Source organism: Dermatophagoides farinae, chromosome 3 (assembly GCF_024713945.1).
Source record: "Dermatophagoides farinae isolate YC_2012a chromosome 3, ASM2471394v1, whole genome shotgun sequence".
NCBI classification, from domain to species: Eukaryota; Metazoa; Arthropoda; class Arachnida; order Sarcoptiformes; family Pyroglyphidae; genus Dermatophagoides; species Dermatophagoides farinae.
In genome coordinates this window covers 6,517,141-6,534,438 of record NC_134679.1, presented here as the reverse complement: position 1 = coordinate 6,534,438, position 17,298 = coordinate 6,517,141, and the positions used below count along the sequence as shown (strand labels likewise).

The 17,298-nt window shown below is 29.4% G+C and overlaps 3 protein-coding genes across 9 annotated transcripts; 2 read left to right on the top strand and 1 right to left on the bottom strand.

The window, feature by feature from the left end:
• The first annotated feature begins 31 nt into the window (after positions 1-31).
• LOC124495110 (uncharacterized) lies at positions 32-11,305 on the top strand. Of its 6 annotated transcripts, none has more exons than XM_075729431.1 (8): positions 50-610; positions 928-1,054; positions 5,569-6,203; positions 6,656-6,776; positions 8,920-9,116; positions 9,187-9,278; positions 9,348-9,948; positions 10,003-11,305. In XM_075729431.1, exons 3-8 carry the CDS (start codon positions 6,058-6,060, stop codon positions 10,583-10,585), a joined length of 1,740 nt encoding a protein of 579 aa, XP_075585546.1. In that variant the 5' UTR covers positions 50-610; positions 928-1,054; positions 5,569-6,057; the 3' UTR covers positions 10,586-11,305. The 6 variants fall into 6 exon arrangements, with proteins under 6 accessions (XP_075585544.1, XP_075585541.1, XP_075585546.1 ...); XM_075729430.1 differs by lacking the exon at positions 928-1,054 and adding an exon at positions 3,411-4,868 and having other exon boundaries at positions 183-610; XM_075729429.1 differs by lacking the exon at positions 928-1,054 and having other exon boundaries at positions 32-610.
• A 120-nt stretch (positions 11,306-11,425) lies between these two features.
• On the bottom strand, positions 11,426-13,693 carry LOC124495104 (sphingomyelin phosphodiesterase-like). The gene is made up of 3 exons (XM_047058432.2): positions 13,301-13,693; positions 12,734-13,238; positions 11,426-12,657 (listed from the first exon to the last, which is right to left on the bottom strand). The coding sequence occupies exons 1-3, from the start codon at positions 13,382-13,384 to the stop codon at positions 11,486-11,488; spliced, it is 1,761 nt and encodes a 586-aa protein (XP_046914388.2). The 5' UTR covers positions 13,385-13,693; the 3' UTR covers positions 11,426-11,485.
• Positions 13,694-13,892: 199 nt separating this feature from the next.
• Positions 13,893-17,033, top strand: LOC124495135 (uncharacterized). 2 transcript variants are annotated; one of them, XM_047058470.2, is made up of 3 exons: positions 13,893-14,516; positions 14,594-14,960; positions 15,072-17,033. In XM_047058470.2, exon 3 carries the CDS (start codon positions 16,105-16,107, stop codon positions 16,957-16,959), a length of 855 nt encoding a protein of 284 aa, XP_046914426.2. In that variant the 5' UTR covers positions 13,893-14,516; positions 14,594-14,960; positions 15,072-16,104; the 3' UTR covers positions 16,960-17,033. The 2 variants fall into 2 exon arrangements, with proteins under 2 accessions (XP_046914426.2, XP_046914425.2); XM_047058469.2 differs by having other exon boundaries at positions 14,375-14,516; positions 14,594-14,975.
• The last annotated feature ends 265 nt before the right edge of the window (positions 17,034-17,298 follow it).

Genomic DNA, 17,298 nt, shown 5'->3' with positions numbered 1-17,298 from the left:
TGTGTACTCTGATTCGATTTTGTTTTTTTCCATTCTCAAAAAAAAAAAAAAAAACAGAAAATGTTCCATGGAGTGATGTAAAACACCACCACCACCACCACCACCACGATAACAACCACTGGATTCATATTTCCAGATGTTGTGATGTGTATAAAACTACTGCTGCTGCTTATGATGATGTTGATGATGCTGATGGATCATTGGATCATCTTAATTCTTTTTTTGTGTTTGTTTTGATGAATATTTTTCTACATTTCAATTTTTTCATATTGAATGAAGAATTTCAATTTATGAAAATATAAAAAATTATTATTGCATTCAATCATTGCAAGATTACGTAAGAATCTAATAACAAAATCTGTCCACAATCATCGCATCGTAACATAACGACTAACGAACGAACGAACGAAAAACGTAACGAATTTTTTTTCTCTTTACAAATTACGTGTGTCTGTGTGCATTTGATGGTCATTTCGTTCCAAATTCGTTTTTCGGTTTGTTTTGTTTACAATCTGCAACGGCTTTTTGGAAATCATTAGCAAACCCTGGAAAACGTTCGAGAAGAAACCAAGAAAATTGTCAATTTGTTTTTTACATTAAACAAAATGTGGTAAGTTTTTTTTGTTGTTTTTCAATATTTTTTTTCGCTTAAAATTTTTAATTTTTTTTAACGAAAATTATACGTTAAAAAAAATCAATACGTTGCTTGTTGAAAAGATCGCTATCTAAACGATCTTTGTCGTTGTTCGGAATTTGCCCGAAGGTTTTTTGTTTTTGTTCACTGTTGCTATGAAGTTCAAGTTTTTTCCCATCGTCATCATCATCATTTTGTTATAATCGTTTGATGTGTGTGTGTTTCGTTTTTATTTAAATTTGTGTGTGATTCATTCATTCATTTTTTTTCATTCGATGATATTCCATGATTAGATGAGTTGCAATTTTTTTTCTATTTGTTTCTTGATTCAAACCAGAATTATTTGAAACAAAAATTATTCATCAAATTCAAATAAAGTAAAAATATGTAAATCCAAAAAAAAACAAGTATGACCTTTTGGTAAGTCTGTTTTTTTTTTGTTTTGTTTGCATGTTCAATGTGTTAACTATTGCAATCTTTACTGTTCTAAATCTTTAAACAAGTCCACTTAAACCACATTGATCAGGAAGAAAAAAAACAATAGCAAAAAAAGTTGTTTGATCCATATGTTTCATGCACACTTATGATTAAGATCTTAGTGGATGTTTCTTGTGTAAAATTATGTTCCAAAATTTTTTTTTTTATCAATCTCATTTAAGGTCGAATCAAATGGTCATTTTTGTTGTCCGCTGTCGTCATAATTCGAGGGCATCCAATAATATTGTTCATTACGATGATTACGATGATGATTATCTTCAATCATCATCTAATCGCCCTGAATTCATTTCAATTCAATTTTTTGTTGTTGTTGTTGTGTGGTGAATGGATGTGGATGTAAATGAGAAAGAGAGATGATCATGATGATCGAATTTATTTGTTTGTTTGTTTGTTTGTGATGATGGTGGTGGCCCTATTTCAATCAATTTGAAATTTAATTCACTGATTGACCACTAATTCACCATAGATAAATTTTTTTTGTTGTTGTTGTTGTTATCAGTGAAAAAAAATTTGCACACAATTTTCAAATACAATCACCATCATCGTCAATGGAACAATTGTTGTTCCAACAACAACAACAACAATCACCATATTTGTTGAATTGAAAAAAACATCTGCTTTTCTGAATAGAAAAATAAAATTACGACGACGACGACGATATACAAAATTATTTTTGCCATTGTAAAAGTGTATCTCTGTGTGTCTGTGTGTGTTTTTTAACATCCTGTTGTTGTCATTTCTCAATCTGTTTTTCATATATATATAAAAAATTATCATTTCAATGATGATCGGCAATCCCATTACCATCATCATCATATGAAAAACGGCTAAAATTAATGAATGAATTTTCTTCTTCTTCTTTTCGACTTTTGTCATGAAGACACCTGCATTTTCTCTCCCCCACCACTATCACACACACACAATTTTTTCCACCTGACATCATGATGATGGTGATTAGGTTTTGCAGAGGGGTTTATTTCACTGGTGATGATGATATTTTTTTTCCTTGTGGGTGTGTGTGGAATTTTCCCACCCCCATTACTTGTGTGAACTTGTTTCTTTTGTATTTGTTAATCATTATCTCATCAACATCATTGTGAATTTGAATATGTACAAATTTTTTTTTTCAATTACATTTGATCCTTTTCATCAGTATTTTTTTCAATTTCCACATTGCACACACACACACACTTCAATAAGATGATGATGATTTCTCATTATCATAATCATTGAGTGTTGTATTTCAATTGATAATCAGGATGTGATTTGATATCAAATTTTTTTTTTGCCATTTGTAATTTGAATTAAGAATCAGATTGTAAAACTTTTTTTAAAATATAAATCTGTAATCTGTTTAATAATAATTGTTTAGTTCATATAAATCCATCGACATTTTTAATGATTCAAGGATTCGTAGTTGTGACGAACGCGATCGATCGATTGATCGATCGTTGTCATTCAGTAATGTTTTTTTTTCTTGTTTTCTTTTAGTTGCCAAATATAAATTTTCTCTCGTTTCGCTCTTTTTCGTTTTGATGATGACTATCTATGGATTTTTTTTCCGTTTTGGTTTGATGGTGATATAATGTGAACAATGATAATGATGATGATGACGATGATGATGATTAAATGGGGATGCTGCGTAGGTTATGTTTGTTCATTGTTGAAGTCAATATTCATTTTGTTTTTTGCTCTTTCATTCTTTTCTTTTGATTTTTTTTTGCAGTTTGACAATGATCAATACATTTTATCATTCATGGTGGGTCTAATTGTGTGTGTGTTTTTTTGTTTTGTTTGTTTGTAAATGTCAATTTTGTGATAGAATCCATCCATTGTCAAATGATGATGATGATGATGATGAAACGAATCAAACAATTGACACATTTTGTGTGTGTGTGAGTGCGTTTGTTTATATATCGATTATCGATCATTGAACGGAACAGAAAAAAATTTTTTTTATTTGAAAAACTTGGAGAAAAAAATCTGTATTTGGACATTTGATGTTTTTTTTGTATTTCTTTGAATTTATGGAATTTTTATTTTTCACTGTTGATGTATTTTTTTTGTCATTTGAATATTGAAAATTTGCGATTGATTTGAATTTTTTTTTAGTGTATCGCTCTGGAAAACAAACTTTTGTATATATTTTGTTTGGTCTAGTTTTTTTTATCGATTTTTTTTTCTTTTCTTGATTGACGAAGAAAATTGTTTATTTATTTATTTATTTATTGATTTTTTCATGTTTATCGTTTTTTTATATCCTCATTGAACTTTGTAGTTTTTTTTTGTCAAATTCCCAGAACCACGCAGAACATCGATCGTAGAAACAATTAATGATTAATACGGTGATTTGTGCTTGTGTGTGTGTGTGGAGTGGCGTGGCAGCAAAAAAAAATAATACAACAACGCCCATAACGACAACAACAACAACAACAACAAAAAACGAATAAATGTTGTCATTCATATATTTATTAGTATTTATAGTCATTTTCATATTGTTGATTGTAGCATTTTATTATACAATCAAACGATGTTGTCTCATCTATTAAATGTTGTTGTTGATTGCTGCCGATGTTTTGTTTTTTTTTATTGTCTTGAACAACAACAACAACAACAATTGAAAGATTAAACTATAAAAATGATGATGATGATCAAAAGATGCAAAAAAAAACTTCAACTTCAACTTTAATGTTCGATAATAAAAAGGAAAAAAATGAAATGAAAAAAATCCCGGTCAGATTATTTCACCAGAAATAGATACACACACACACACACACAAACACACCAGTGAAAGTGTTGAAGGTTTTTTCTTTTTGTTTTGTTTGTTTGAGTGGAAAAATGATGTAACCGAATTTTAAATTTTTATTTTTTGTTGGCCGCATCCATTCTTTTCTTTTGTTTTATGCATCATCATCTTTATGATTCAATATAAACATCGACATTTAAAAATGATTGAAACCAACAATGAATGAATGAATATCAACGATATATAAATCCATTTTTTAACGGTGTTTTCTTGCTGTGTGTTTGTGTTTTTCTTCTGGAAACTCTCGATTTTTTTTGGTCTTCAATTGATTGGTTTCTGCTGCTGCTGCTGGTAATTTGAAAAAAAGACATAAAAAAAACTCAATCAACCTGAACCGAAATTGAAAAATTCAAATGTAAATGAAAATGAATGAACCAGCAATGAATTTAGCTAACTCACTCATTTTTTTTTCTTTCTATCTGTCTGCTTAACGAACCTTGTAAATGAATGAACATGCGAACAATTTAATTTCCTATTGGCGTTTCTCTTCAAAAAACAACGAACGAAAAAAAAAACGAAATCATTTGTTTTTTTATGTTTGTGAATAGAAATTGAAAAAAAAGTTTTTTTTTATTACTAAAAATAGTGATGACAATCATTGATGGTAGTGATGACATAGGTGAAAAACTAGAAGAAGACTCATATAAATAAATGAAACTCATAAAAATCGTTTTTTTTGTGGACAAAAAAAAAAAATAAATTTCCACATCTCATCATCATCATCAAGCATCATCGAACGTTTGAACAAATGATGAACGAATGAATTTTATCGATAGTATCGAGACATTGAATTTTTTTTTCGTTGCTCTCATTTCTCAAAAACAATCGAAAATCAATTTTGGTTCATTCATAATTGTCATCATCATCATCAATATGATTCTTTGATTCATAATCACAATCGACTGTTGCAAAAATCATGACGGTATTTCGGTAATAGTTTTTTGTTTGTTTGTTTGTTTGTGTCATACATAGCTTGAAGACATTTTTTTTCTTTTCTATCTATCTATCCATGTGTGTGCGCTTTATTGTGTGTTTTGTGTATTGTTTTTCAATTAAAACGGAAATATCAAATGTCCGTTAGTTATCTGTGTGTATGATGGTAGTTGAACAACAAATTTTATGTTTTGTATGCATGCATGCATGTGTTTGCAGTTTACAATATAACAAAAAAGAAATTGTTTCATTTTGTTTTGTTTTCATATACACAAAAAAAGTAAATATCATCACCTTTTTTTTCAATTTTTTTCATTTTGTATTTCCTATTATTATTGTCATATGGTAAATCATATTATGATCCAATAAGATGTTATATAGCCGCCTACGGTAAAATTATGATGATGATGATTATGACAATAGCAGAAATGACGATGTTTCATATTGATGCTTACCTGATGTGTGCACTTCATAAATTATGTGTATGATGATGATGGTCGAATTAAATTTTGTTTTGTTTTAAAATTTTAATTCATGTGAGCATGTGTTGCAAATTTCAAACAGATGATGATAGTGTGATCTAGTTTTTTTTTCATTTGTTTGTTTTGTTTTGAATTTAAAATGAAAATTTTATGTGTGCATGTTGGAATTAATTTCGTTTTTTTTTTGTTCTTGTTTCTCATTGCTGAATTTTTAGAAATGAACAACATCGTTTGAATGGCTCGGCATACACATTCGGCAAACCAAATGAAATGAAAAAAAAAGAATTATCGACATTGAAATCAACGACAACAAAAATTCAAGATGATTACCACTTGTATGCCTAATTCGGATGCTAAATACACCGATTATTGTGACCGATATTGGTAGTTTTTTTTGGTCAAATCTTTCAATTTTCATGTTTTCTGGTGTCATTTGAATCTGTGATCATTTTTATTTTTCATCATTATTGCTGCTGCTTCACAACAACTACAACGACAACATCAAGTGTAGGTTAATCATCATCATCAAGTTATATACTGAATAATTCATTTCAAATAAAAAAAAATCTTTATTGCCACTGGGTGTGTAGAATATATATATACACACACACACACATTAAACACCTACACACAAAACAAAGCTGCCTCTACGATTTGGAAAAAGAAAAAGAAAGAAAGAATTGAAAGCAGAGAAAACAACAAAAATGACATTTATAATGAAAAAGAAAAAGAATAAATTCCTGGTAACCATTACAGTTGAACAATTAAATTCTGTACCATTCATGAATTCTGTATTGTTTGTAAAATGTCGCCTATTGGATGGTGGTTCATTTGTTGATTATACTGATCGGTAAGTCAGAAATTTTTTTGTTTTGTTTTCCACATTGACATCCCCCTATCGTTCTAGATTTTTATTTTCAATTATTATGACCAAAAAACAAAAAAAATGACCATTTCGTGACAATCATTTTTAATCGTGTGTCTCTTTGTGAAAAAAATGACCACTATTTGCATGCATTGAATTGAAATTTTGTTACATTCATTTCTTATTATAATGGCCAACTGAAACAATAACCAGAAAAAAAAGAAATGAAAATGATGCCAGTTTATTTTTCATTCATATTTCAATAGGTCATTTTAAAATTTTCTTTTCATATAAAAAACAATATAGTGTAGTCGTTGTTTATTCTCTCGATGTGAATTGGGTTTTTGTAATTTTGTTTTGTTTTGTTTGCCTAAAATTGGAACATTTTAATCTGATTATTGTTTTTTTTGTTTGTTTTCTTTTCAAATTCTTTTTAGCCGTGAAGTAGATGATCATTGTGTTAAATGGAATAAAACGTTTAATTTTCAAGTGAAAATGTCCGCCAATGCTTCTACTGGTCTTTTGGATACATGTACATTACGTTTATCTATACGTAAGGTAAGTGCGAAACAAAAAAAAATATGAAATTTTTCCATACAAATGATGATGATGATGATGATGGAATTGTTTTTGTTTTGGATTTGCAATAACAATAACAATAACGAAGAAAAAACAAAAAAATTCACGGTTACTATGGTAACTAGAAATGTATGCGTGTGTGTGTGTTGCCAGAATGAAAATGCAAGAAAAAAATCCATTTTAGATGAATTAAAAAGTGTTTCCAGGTGTTTTCATACTCATTAGTAGTTTTTTCTTTATCTTTTCACAATGAGAATAAAATATTCCAATTAAATCGATAGCAAACTATTTAGATACATTCATTGATGAATAATAATGTTGTTTTTTTTTGTTACAATTTCCTGAATTTTCTAGATTCTAGAATAAAAACCAATGTGGTAGTACACAGGAATCTTCTGGTGTTATTGTTGTTTTTTTTTGTTGCATGTGTGTATGTGTGTTATGATAATAATAATAATCATCATCATTATTATGATAATGATGATTCCATGTTTTTCCTGTATACTACTATTCGGTTGAATGATTTTTTTTTCTTCATTGTGAAGAAATATCTCACATAAAATATATATATATCAAGTGACCCATATTTTCTATTATCCAGTATATATGAGTTGGTGGTTAAAATTACATTTTTTTCAGCACAATCACATTTTTTTCATTTTACTAATTATCATCATCATAATATCCGATCATCTCAATGATGACCAAATGTACTAAAACTTTATAATAATAATGATGATGATAATAACAATTAGTACGACGATTGATCGATCATTAATCGATCTATTCGGCCATAACTAATTATGTGTATCATCATCATCATCATCATCATCATTTCTTGAATTTTATTGATGATGATTTTTTATTTTGCTGATATCTTTATTTATATATATCACCCTCATTTGATTCGCATTGGCCAAAAAAAATCTCATATTTCAACATCATTATTTGGCTTTATATATATTTATTTTCATTGACAGCTATACCTCTATATAGATATTATATTTTATAATTTTATTATTCAGCAGCTTATTTTTAGTTTTTTATGATGATGATGATGATGATTATGCAGTTTTTTCCTTTATGATTGCGGAAAGAGAAAGAAAAAATAAATCATTTTCAAAAGAAAAACTCTGTCATTTTGGTTGGAAAAAAATTTTTGACATTATAATACCACCATCATCATGATCATTATATAAGGTGCCACCATTTCAAGGTTGTTGTTGGCTGTTCTAATTCCTTTAACGATGATGATGATGATAAAGTTTCAAATTCCTGGTCAAATACAACAGTAGAAAAAAAATATTTAGCCAATACTAATGAACGTGAATATTCTTTGCTATTTTTTTTTCTTGATGATCCCAAAGTTTTGGTTTTTGTTTAGTTTGAAATCATGCCAAAAGTATGGCTGATTTCATTTTTGTGAAATCCATTTGAATTCCGAATGATTTATTTATATTATGATTAGAAGAAGAAATTCTTACCATTCGAATCGTGTGTATAGTTTAGTTTAGTTTTTTTTTGGTTCATGTAAACATACGAAAAAAATGGCACACCAAGAATGTGATTTTCGAATGAATTTGACTAGATGATGACTTGTTGATGAAAATTTTTCTTTCCTGGTTACGATGACCGAATTTTGATTCTTAGTGGATTTTTGTGAAATGAAAAAAAATATGTTTAGTTGTCAGGCAGTCAGTTCATTTCGTTTTGATTCCGGATTTCCTTTTCATTTTTTTTCTCTGTCTCTGAATTAACTTGTCATTTATATTACCGTGGTTAACAGGAATTCAATTAATCAAATTTCAATCAAACGAATGACTTGTCATCATCATGAAATTGTCCTTATCATATGTGGTGGTGATAGCTCTTCATTCATTTCAGGCGTTGTTCATGAAGAAGAATATGGATAAGAATTCAAATTAGTCTGATAATTTCATATCACGGTGACATTTTCCAAATGAATCCCATGTTTGATCCCGTTTTTGATATTTACATTTACAAAATTTCAATTTTTTTCGCCCATCATCATCACATTATTATAATTTAGAGTTTTATTTGTCTGTTTGTTTTTTAATCTCATTGGTTTTTGTTGTTTTTTTTTCATCACCACAATATACAGGAAACAAAAGGAGGCAAAGCATATGTAAAATTAGGCTATGCTGATCTCAATTTGGCCAGTTTTCCTGGCCATGGACCTACCGATTGCCGTTGTTTATTAGAAGGTTATGAATCCAGACATCAACATCGACAAGATAATTCAATGTTACATCTTAATGTTGATATGAAATTATTAGCCGGTGATCCATGTTTTAAGACGTAAGCTGTTTTGATGTTTTTTTTTTTTGATTTTTTATTAATTTCTCTTTTATTTTATTTTATAATTTAGGCCAAGATTTACTTGTCTCACACAGCATTCAAAACAAGGTTCCAGTGATATATTAGCAGCAACCGATCTATTACAGCCACCAAAACAAGATGGTCATTTTCTTTGTCCATTAACATTGTTAAAATATAAAACTAACAATAATTTTGTTTTTTCTATAACAGATTTTTTCGATGAAAATGAAACAGGTGTTTCATCAGCTACCGCTACTGTTACTGTTAATGATTCGCCAACAAATTCAGCCAATCATATCATTACCGGTCTAGTATCGCCAGATGATTCATTGAACACAAATCCATCAACGATAATACAACCACAATCACATCATCATCTTCATCATCATACATCACAAACATTAAGCTATCATCATTCCAATCGAAATACGCCCACATTGGAACATAAAAAATGTCAAACATTAGCATATGCCAATAATAATCATATAACTAACCTAAATAGTGAGAATGGTGTTGTTGTTAGTGGTGGTGGTTGTCAAAATGGTGATCGTAATAGTCATATTTTCACTAGCCATGATCTTACATCATCAATTACATCAAATAATACAACTAATTCTTGTTCAGCTTCCAGTTCCAACAACAACAACAATAACAACAACAATAGTTTTGATCCATTTGAACCACAACATTCACGTTCGAATTCAAGTCAAACAAGTTCATCACGTATATCGGCAACTACTGGTTTTAATTCATTACCCACGCATTCACGGCAAGGTTCAGCCGATTCTGAACAGAATACGAATACAAACAGGTTCGATTATTATTATTGTCCAATCAAATTTGATTTAAATAATCATTATTACAGGTATACGAATGAAATAAAATTCAATAGTGTCGATCGTGTAGTCAATAATAAACGTAGTCATCATCATCATTATGAACGTATGAAACCAACCGCAATGATGAATGGATTAGGAATGACGTTGGATTCAACATCAATTTCAACAACTGAATCTTCTAGTTATCGATCTGGACCGAAAAAAGCAATAGATTCTACACGAGTACCGGCCGATCAATTTGTTACAGAATTATTGAAAAATAATATTGATGAAACAATATTAATGAATAATGAACCAATGGAAATGTTTCCCGATGATGGTAATGGTGGTGGCCTAGATATTCAAGTTGGACCAGACGGTTCAGCAACCATTATTAGTAAAACAACAAGAAATAGGTCTACTAACAATAATGATAATCACCACCATCATCATCATCATCATCATAATCGTGATAAATCAAAATTATTATCATCATCAAATGGTCGAACAAAAAATACAAATGGCAATGCAAGTAATAGTAATAGCAGCAGTAATAGTAGTAATAATAGTAGCCCTAAGCATCTTTTGGCTGCAACATCGGTAGCGCCTGGTACAATGGCTCAAACATAATCATCTCGTTGATTTGTGGTGGATCCATGGCTGCTTATCATTGTAAAACACACACACACACAAACACTCACATCTTCACTTGTTCTTCATCATCAACATCATCATCATCGTTATCATTATCGATCTCAACTATCTATTGGACCTCTATCGATTAAAACAACAACAGAAAAGTAATAAAAAATTTAATTTAATTACCAACAATTGGTATGATAGTCACACACCGCCGCCTACTACTACAATGACAAGATTTTACCATACACAAAAATTTGTTTTATCTCTTGGCCCTCAAATCCATCTTTTTATCATCTTTATGCTTATAATAATTATCATCCAAATCATTTTTTTTTTTTGGACTGCTCATCTCTAATGATTCGATTGTTGAATTAATAGAATCATTGATCATGAATACTCTATATATTTTCTTAAATATGACAGTGAAACAAAACAAAACAAAAAATGTTTATGGAAATAATAATTTAAATTGGATATCTATAAAATCTGTATCTTTTTTTTAAAAAAAAAGAAAGAAAAGTCATGTTGTATGTTTTATGTTTTTTCTCCTTGATATGTATGTATTCTTTCATCTCTATTCTGTTCTTATTGTTTTTTTTTCTCATGGTGAAATCATAAATGATGTTCACTATATTCTCGCTCATACACTGGTCTGATTTCTGATTGATTGATGATATTATTGTAAAATAAAAATTCTTGACAATTTCATTTTTTTTTTTGTTTGTTTGTTTGTTTGTCTGATTTGAAAAATCGAATTATTTTATTCATCAAATAATAATAAAAATTCTCGCCATCTGACGATATAAATTAGAAACAAATTACAATCAATTTCATTACATAACAGAAAGATGGCGCCACACAGAATCCATTTATTATTATATTTTTTTTTTAATTTTTAAATTGTAATTTTGAAAACGGTGATATTGTTTTAATACTTTTGACCAATTCAATAATATGATCTAAGGTCAAATCTTTTACATCTGGAAATAATCTTGAATGACGATGATAATGTTGTGAATAGATATATGCCATATCCAGATCGGTGATTGCATTATCCACCCATTTAGCCCATTCTTCTGGTGATAAATTTTTCATCTGATAAGAATCGATAGCATCAAATTCATGTAACCATTTAGGTTGATAATCTTTTGGTTTACTATGATTATTATGTGCAACGATTCGATTTTCATGGTCTAGATCCATAAAAAATACATCAAAATTTAATGGTTTACCTTGTGGATTCATTTCAAAAATCTTATACGATGGATTCAGAAACGAGAATGTTGTTAAACTGCCAGAAATATAATTGATAGCAATTGGACGTCCTTGCATATTGTACATGACAGCCAATTCATCATTATGTGTATGACCATTGTATGCACCGGTAATTATATGTGAATATCGATCAAAAATCATGATATAATTATGTAGCCAACCTTCATACATATCACTAGGTGGTATATGGCCAAGAATCGAAACAAAAGCACCAGTACGTTCAGCATGATCCAGTTCTTGCATTAACCATCGTAGTTGATTATCCGGATCAATGGGATTGTATGCACGCCAAAAATTCGCTCTATATCCAGCATTACTATTCAATACAATCACTTTCCAATCATTATTGATCATACGTGAATAATAGCCACCTTTTTTAAATGTCATTCGATTTTCTTCAGTTAACCATTCGGACCAAATTTCATCGGCCATAATATTGTAAAGCCAATCCATTGAATGATTATTATCATTTTTTTCCGACACTTCTATCGGTACATACATATTGATTGGATGTGCTTCATGATTGCCTAAAGCAGGCAAAACTGGAACACCGGCGAATGTTTCTTTGATCAAATTGGCCACAATTTTATTATGTTCAATTACCATTGTTTTGGATGTATTCCATACATCATGTGGAACATTATCACCAGTCCAGAATATCATATCAATGTCTGGATGTTGTTCACGAATTTGTCTAATCGAATCACTAACTAGTTCTAATGGTATATCACAATCACCATTCATTTCACCCCAATAACCAGCTGGATAACTTTTGTTATTGACCACTTTGCACATGTGTTGGGTTAGAAAAAAATGAAATTTTTTGATTAAAATTCATGTCGATATTGATGAAATACATACCATATGATGTTGATCGACAACATAATGGTTCATTACATTTGGAATTTGAACCTTTTGTATAGAAAAGATCTAGATGAATATCGGTTAGATGGAGAATTTTTCGATTTTTCTCTCCACCATTATCATCAATTTGAGCAAGTTTAAATTGTTGTTGTTGTTGTTGTCGTTGCCGAGGCATTGGTAATTCCCAAAAGGTCCATTCACTATAAGAACGATTTAGAAATTTCGAACATTCATATCCAATCAACACTGAACATCCTTCATCCAATGGTACTTTTGTATTGTGCAATATATAAAGTATTGCCGGTCCAAGTCGATCGATAAGACCAATACATTCACGTCCAGTAATTGACGGAGTAGTTTCATTGAAATCTTTACAAGCAAATGATTTAAGAAATTCTAAACTCTGTTCATTATCCGGTAATGCTTGGCCCAATTTTAGAACCGAATCACAAGCTTCACATGTTTCTAATGTTGGTTTATTACCATTTATGATGGCAAAAATCTGAAATCAACCAAAAAAAATTAATTAAAAATTTAAAAATTTTTCATCTCATTCTTATTTACCGAATTAATATCTAATCCAGCAAGAATATCATAGTTTTCTTCATAAATCTCCAGGAATTGTTGACCATTATCCGGTGGTAACATTGTTTGAATTAATTCTCTGTCTTTCTGGCTGATTCGATGACATGGTGATGATGAAACAGGTCAAAATAGTGGCCAAAATAGCCACACAAAATAATAATAATATTGAATTCGATTTCATTGTCATCGTTATCATTTTTTTTCAAATAATAAATCGAAAAACAATTATTTTATGACAGCGTAATTATGGCATTTTTATATGAAATGAAAAATCTGATAAATTGTACACAATTCCTCCCCACGACCTTCTCCCATCATCATCATCATCATCATCTCTCAAACCCAGATGTTTCTATCGACAATCAATTGTCTGGCACAAATATTTAATTGCCAGAAAAATTGCTACAAAAAAAGTGCATTTGAGTTCTTTCCGTATCGTGGTTCAAGTGATTTCCACTTGAAATTTTTAAATTCAATTCAATCTCTGAGATAATAGTGTGTTATCTATTAATTATTTCAAAGTGAAAATAAAAAATTTTATAACGATCATTTGACCTTCTCAGAGCTGAAAATGAATGGGAAGAAAAAACGACAATGACAATGAATCGATTTTGTTTTGGTTTGTGGGTGGGGGGAGAGGAGTGGCAATAATTTAATTCAATATTTTTTTCTTTAATTTAATTTAATATAATTTATACATTTTAAAAGCTTTGCATCTTAGTATGGTTCAAAATTTGTTTTTTTTTTTGAAATTGAAAAATTTTTTAAAAACAAAAAAAATTATGGTATGGCAAACAATAGCATCATGGACAAAAACTGCTTGGAATTGGCTCGTACAAGGTGGAAGATTGCTTAATGATGCAGTAAATGTTTATCAAGCAGTTGAAGATATCTATTTTAAAAGGACAGCCACCACCGACACCGATATTACCGGAATATGATCGTGATAAATTGGATCAATTATATAATGGCCGTCAACCGATAACTGAATCAGAATGTATGAGCATATTTGGTAAACAATTTCAAACAATGTCTGATCAACAACCACCAGAATGGCTTGGTAAATGTTGTCTGGATGAGCCAAGAATTTATTGTAAATGTTTTAATCAAATTAAAACAACGCATACATTATTGTTATCATGTCCATATTTAATGGAAAAAAAATTTGATGCAACTTGTCATCATTTAAATAATGGTAAATATATATTCTGATAAACATGATTGATTGGATTGATTGATTGATTTGTTTTTTTTTGTCAATAACGACAACAGCAACACAAAATACCAACATTGGATTCCATGATCAATTGTATTCATCATCAATCGCCAATAGATATATTTTATTCATTTTTATCACTTTATTTTTGGTAATATTTGACATAGTACTTTTAATCTTTATAATACGTATGATGCGATCATTACGAACCATTGTTGATGCCAATGATGATGATGATGATGATGGTAATCTTGATGATCAAGATGAGAAAACGAAAACGATAACGAACAAAACTACTGATAATAGCAACGATAAATCGATTGTTAAGAATAATAATAACAACAACAACAACAAAAACGTGGAAAAAATGTCGATAATTTCGGTTTAATTTGATTTATATTTTGATCAACAATTACAGCTCTGGTGTGTGTGTGTAATGTATAAAAAAACATTGAATTAAAATTTAAACATTTGCTGAATATTTTCTTCTTTGTTTATTTTTCCCGTGTGAACACTATTCACACACACAAACAGATTGAGTGTGAATAAATCAATCAACAATGGATTGTATAGTTAAACTTGGATTAAAATTTCTTGGTCTTGATGCTGTGGTAAAATTTCCACGTAAAAATCCATATACATTTTTGGCCGGTATGGCTGTACTTGGTGTTGGTTTATTATTCTGGTTAGCCACATATTTATTGAATGAATTTTATTTTCTTGAATCATCAATACCTACTATTGTGATGCTTCCAACAACAACAACAACAACAACAATATCGACAATAACAGCAACGATAACGAATAATAATAATAATATTACAGCGACAATAAAACCAATGATGATTGATCAATATAAAGTTGAATATGAAACGTGTATGAAATTAATCGATGAGTCATCATCATCATCGATGGGAAAAAAATTGATAGGAAAATGTTGCCCGGAGCCTGAAGATTGTAAATGTTTTCAAAATGAAAATACAAGACAAATGTTGAAAAAATCCTGTCCAGAAATATTAATGAAAAATACGGGAAATATTTGTCATACAATTAATAGACAAAAAAAACGACGACGACGACGACGACGACGTGAAATTGTAAATAATTCATCATCATCATCATCATCATTAAAATTATCGATAAAAAAACAATCGATATATCGATTGTTAACAATCAAATCATCACCGATAATTACATACAATGTAAATAGACTCTATACATTTTCATCATCATCATTGGCAAACATTATAACGATCATTTTATTCATCATCGATATGGTTTTATTTATCATCATGATCCATACAATTCATGTATGGCATAATTATTCAAATGATTGATTGATGGATTGATTCCACAAATAAGAACAACGTAAACAAACAAACAATCAATCAATCAATCAATCAACCAAATCAACAATTTCATTTGTAAATAAAATTATCGAATTTGAATAATTTTGTATTTCACATCAATAAAAAAATAAAATAACTCCATCAGTAATGGAGCTAATGTTGATTGTTGTCATCATCAAATTCTATATACTTGACACACACATCTTTCTCTCCATAGGATGTCTTTAGATTTTTCCGAAATAAAAACAACTATATTAGTTATTTTGATAGTAGTATTTCTATTATGTCTAAGAACATTCATCAAATCAAATGTTAAACCATTATTTTGGATAGGTATAATGGCAGCAACCGGTGTTACAATTTATTATGGTATTGAAGAATTAAAAGAATTTGCTGAAAAGAAACATATTCAAGAATCATTACAAACGTTGTCAAATGAACCACCACCAACTGCGACCACCGCCACCACTACTGTTGAACCACAAATTAATCAAAAAGAATGTGAAGAAATTTTCATTAGACGTACATCAAAAATGATTGGCAAATGTTGTCTTGATTTGAATGATTGCCATTGTTTAAACAATGATCATAATGCACAATTGTTATTACGATCATGTCCAAAATTGCAAGAAAAAAATATCGACATTGTATGCCGTTTTATGGGACAACAACGGACAATAAGAAATGACCAACAATTATTAACAAGAAAAATTCACGTTTTAAATTCATCATCATCATCACCATCATCACAATGGCAACAATCAATAATGAAAAACAAAATCAATGTAATCACAATATTTTTATTGGTCATCGATTTCATTCTATTCATCATAACAATTGAAACTTTTTTCGAATGGCAAAAAATGGACAATGATAATGGTTATAATAATTTGAAGCAAATATCCAGCAACAATAATCTGGATGAATTCAATGGAAACGAAATGGAAAAATTTACTACAAAAATCAATATAAATCAACAACAACAACAACAAATTACTACAAATAATAAGGTGGATTTGATGAATCCCAAAACATCGACAACAACAAAAATAATTTCCGATCATGATTCGTGATCAATCACAGATGACTTTTTGATACAATTTTAATAAAAAAAATAAAATCAAATCAAATTGAAAATAAAAAAAAATCGAAATCGATTGATTTTTGAAGATTGAATTCTATCCAATGGAATCATCATCATCATTTTGTCGTTCGTTTGACCTTCGAATTCGTATCTATCTATATTGATCGATCGATACGTGAAAGAAAAAATAGCTGGTGGAATGAGAAAAAAAAAATTTCAAAGAATAAATGATCGATACATCAACGATGATGATCAGCATATGATATCTGTGTGTCGAGTATCGATTTTGAAGAAAAATATGCAGAAAAAAAAATTTCCACTTCATAAT

What these genes read in the sequence shown, in the direction of transcription:
- LOC124495110 (XM_075729426.1), top strand. Translation starts at nt 6,058, where the DNA reads ATGACATTTATAATGAAAAAGAAAAAGAATAAATTCCTGGTAACCATT. An exon ending in TTTGTTGATTATACTGATCG is followed by an intron (nt 6,204 to 6,655) that starts GTAAGTCAGAAA and finishes AATTCTTTTTAG; the next exon opens with CCGTGAAGTAGATGATCATT. An exon ending in CAGAATACGAATACAAACAG is followed by an intron (nt 9,949 to 10,002) that starts GTTCGATTATTA and finishes TCATTATTACAG; the next exon opens with GTATACGAATGAAATAAAAT.
- LOC124495104 (XM_047058432.2), bottom strand. Translation starts at nt 13,384, where the DNA reads ATGTTACCACCGGATAATGGTCAACAATTCCTGGAGATTTATGAAGAA. An exon ending in CTGGATTAGATATTAATTCG is followed by an intron (nt 13,239 to 13,300) that starts GTAAATAAGAAT and finishes GGTTGATTTCAG; the next exon opens with ATTTTTGCCATCATAAATGG. An exon ending in TTGTCGATCAACATCATATG is followed by an intron (nt 12,658 to 12,733) that starts GTATGTATTTCA and finishes ACATGTGCAAAG; the next exon opens with TGGTCAATAACAAAAGTTAT.
- LOC124495135 (XM_047058470.2), top strand. Translation starts at nt 16,105, where the DNA reads ATGTCTTTAGATTTTTCCGAAATAAAAACAACTATATTAGTTATTTTG.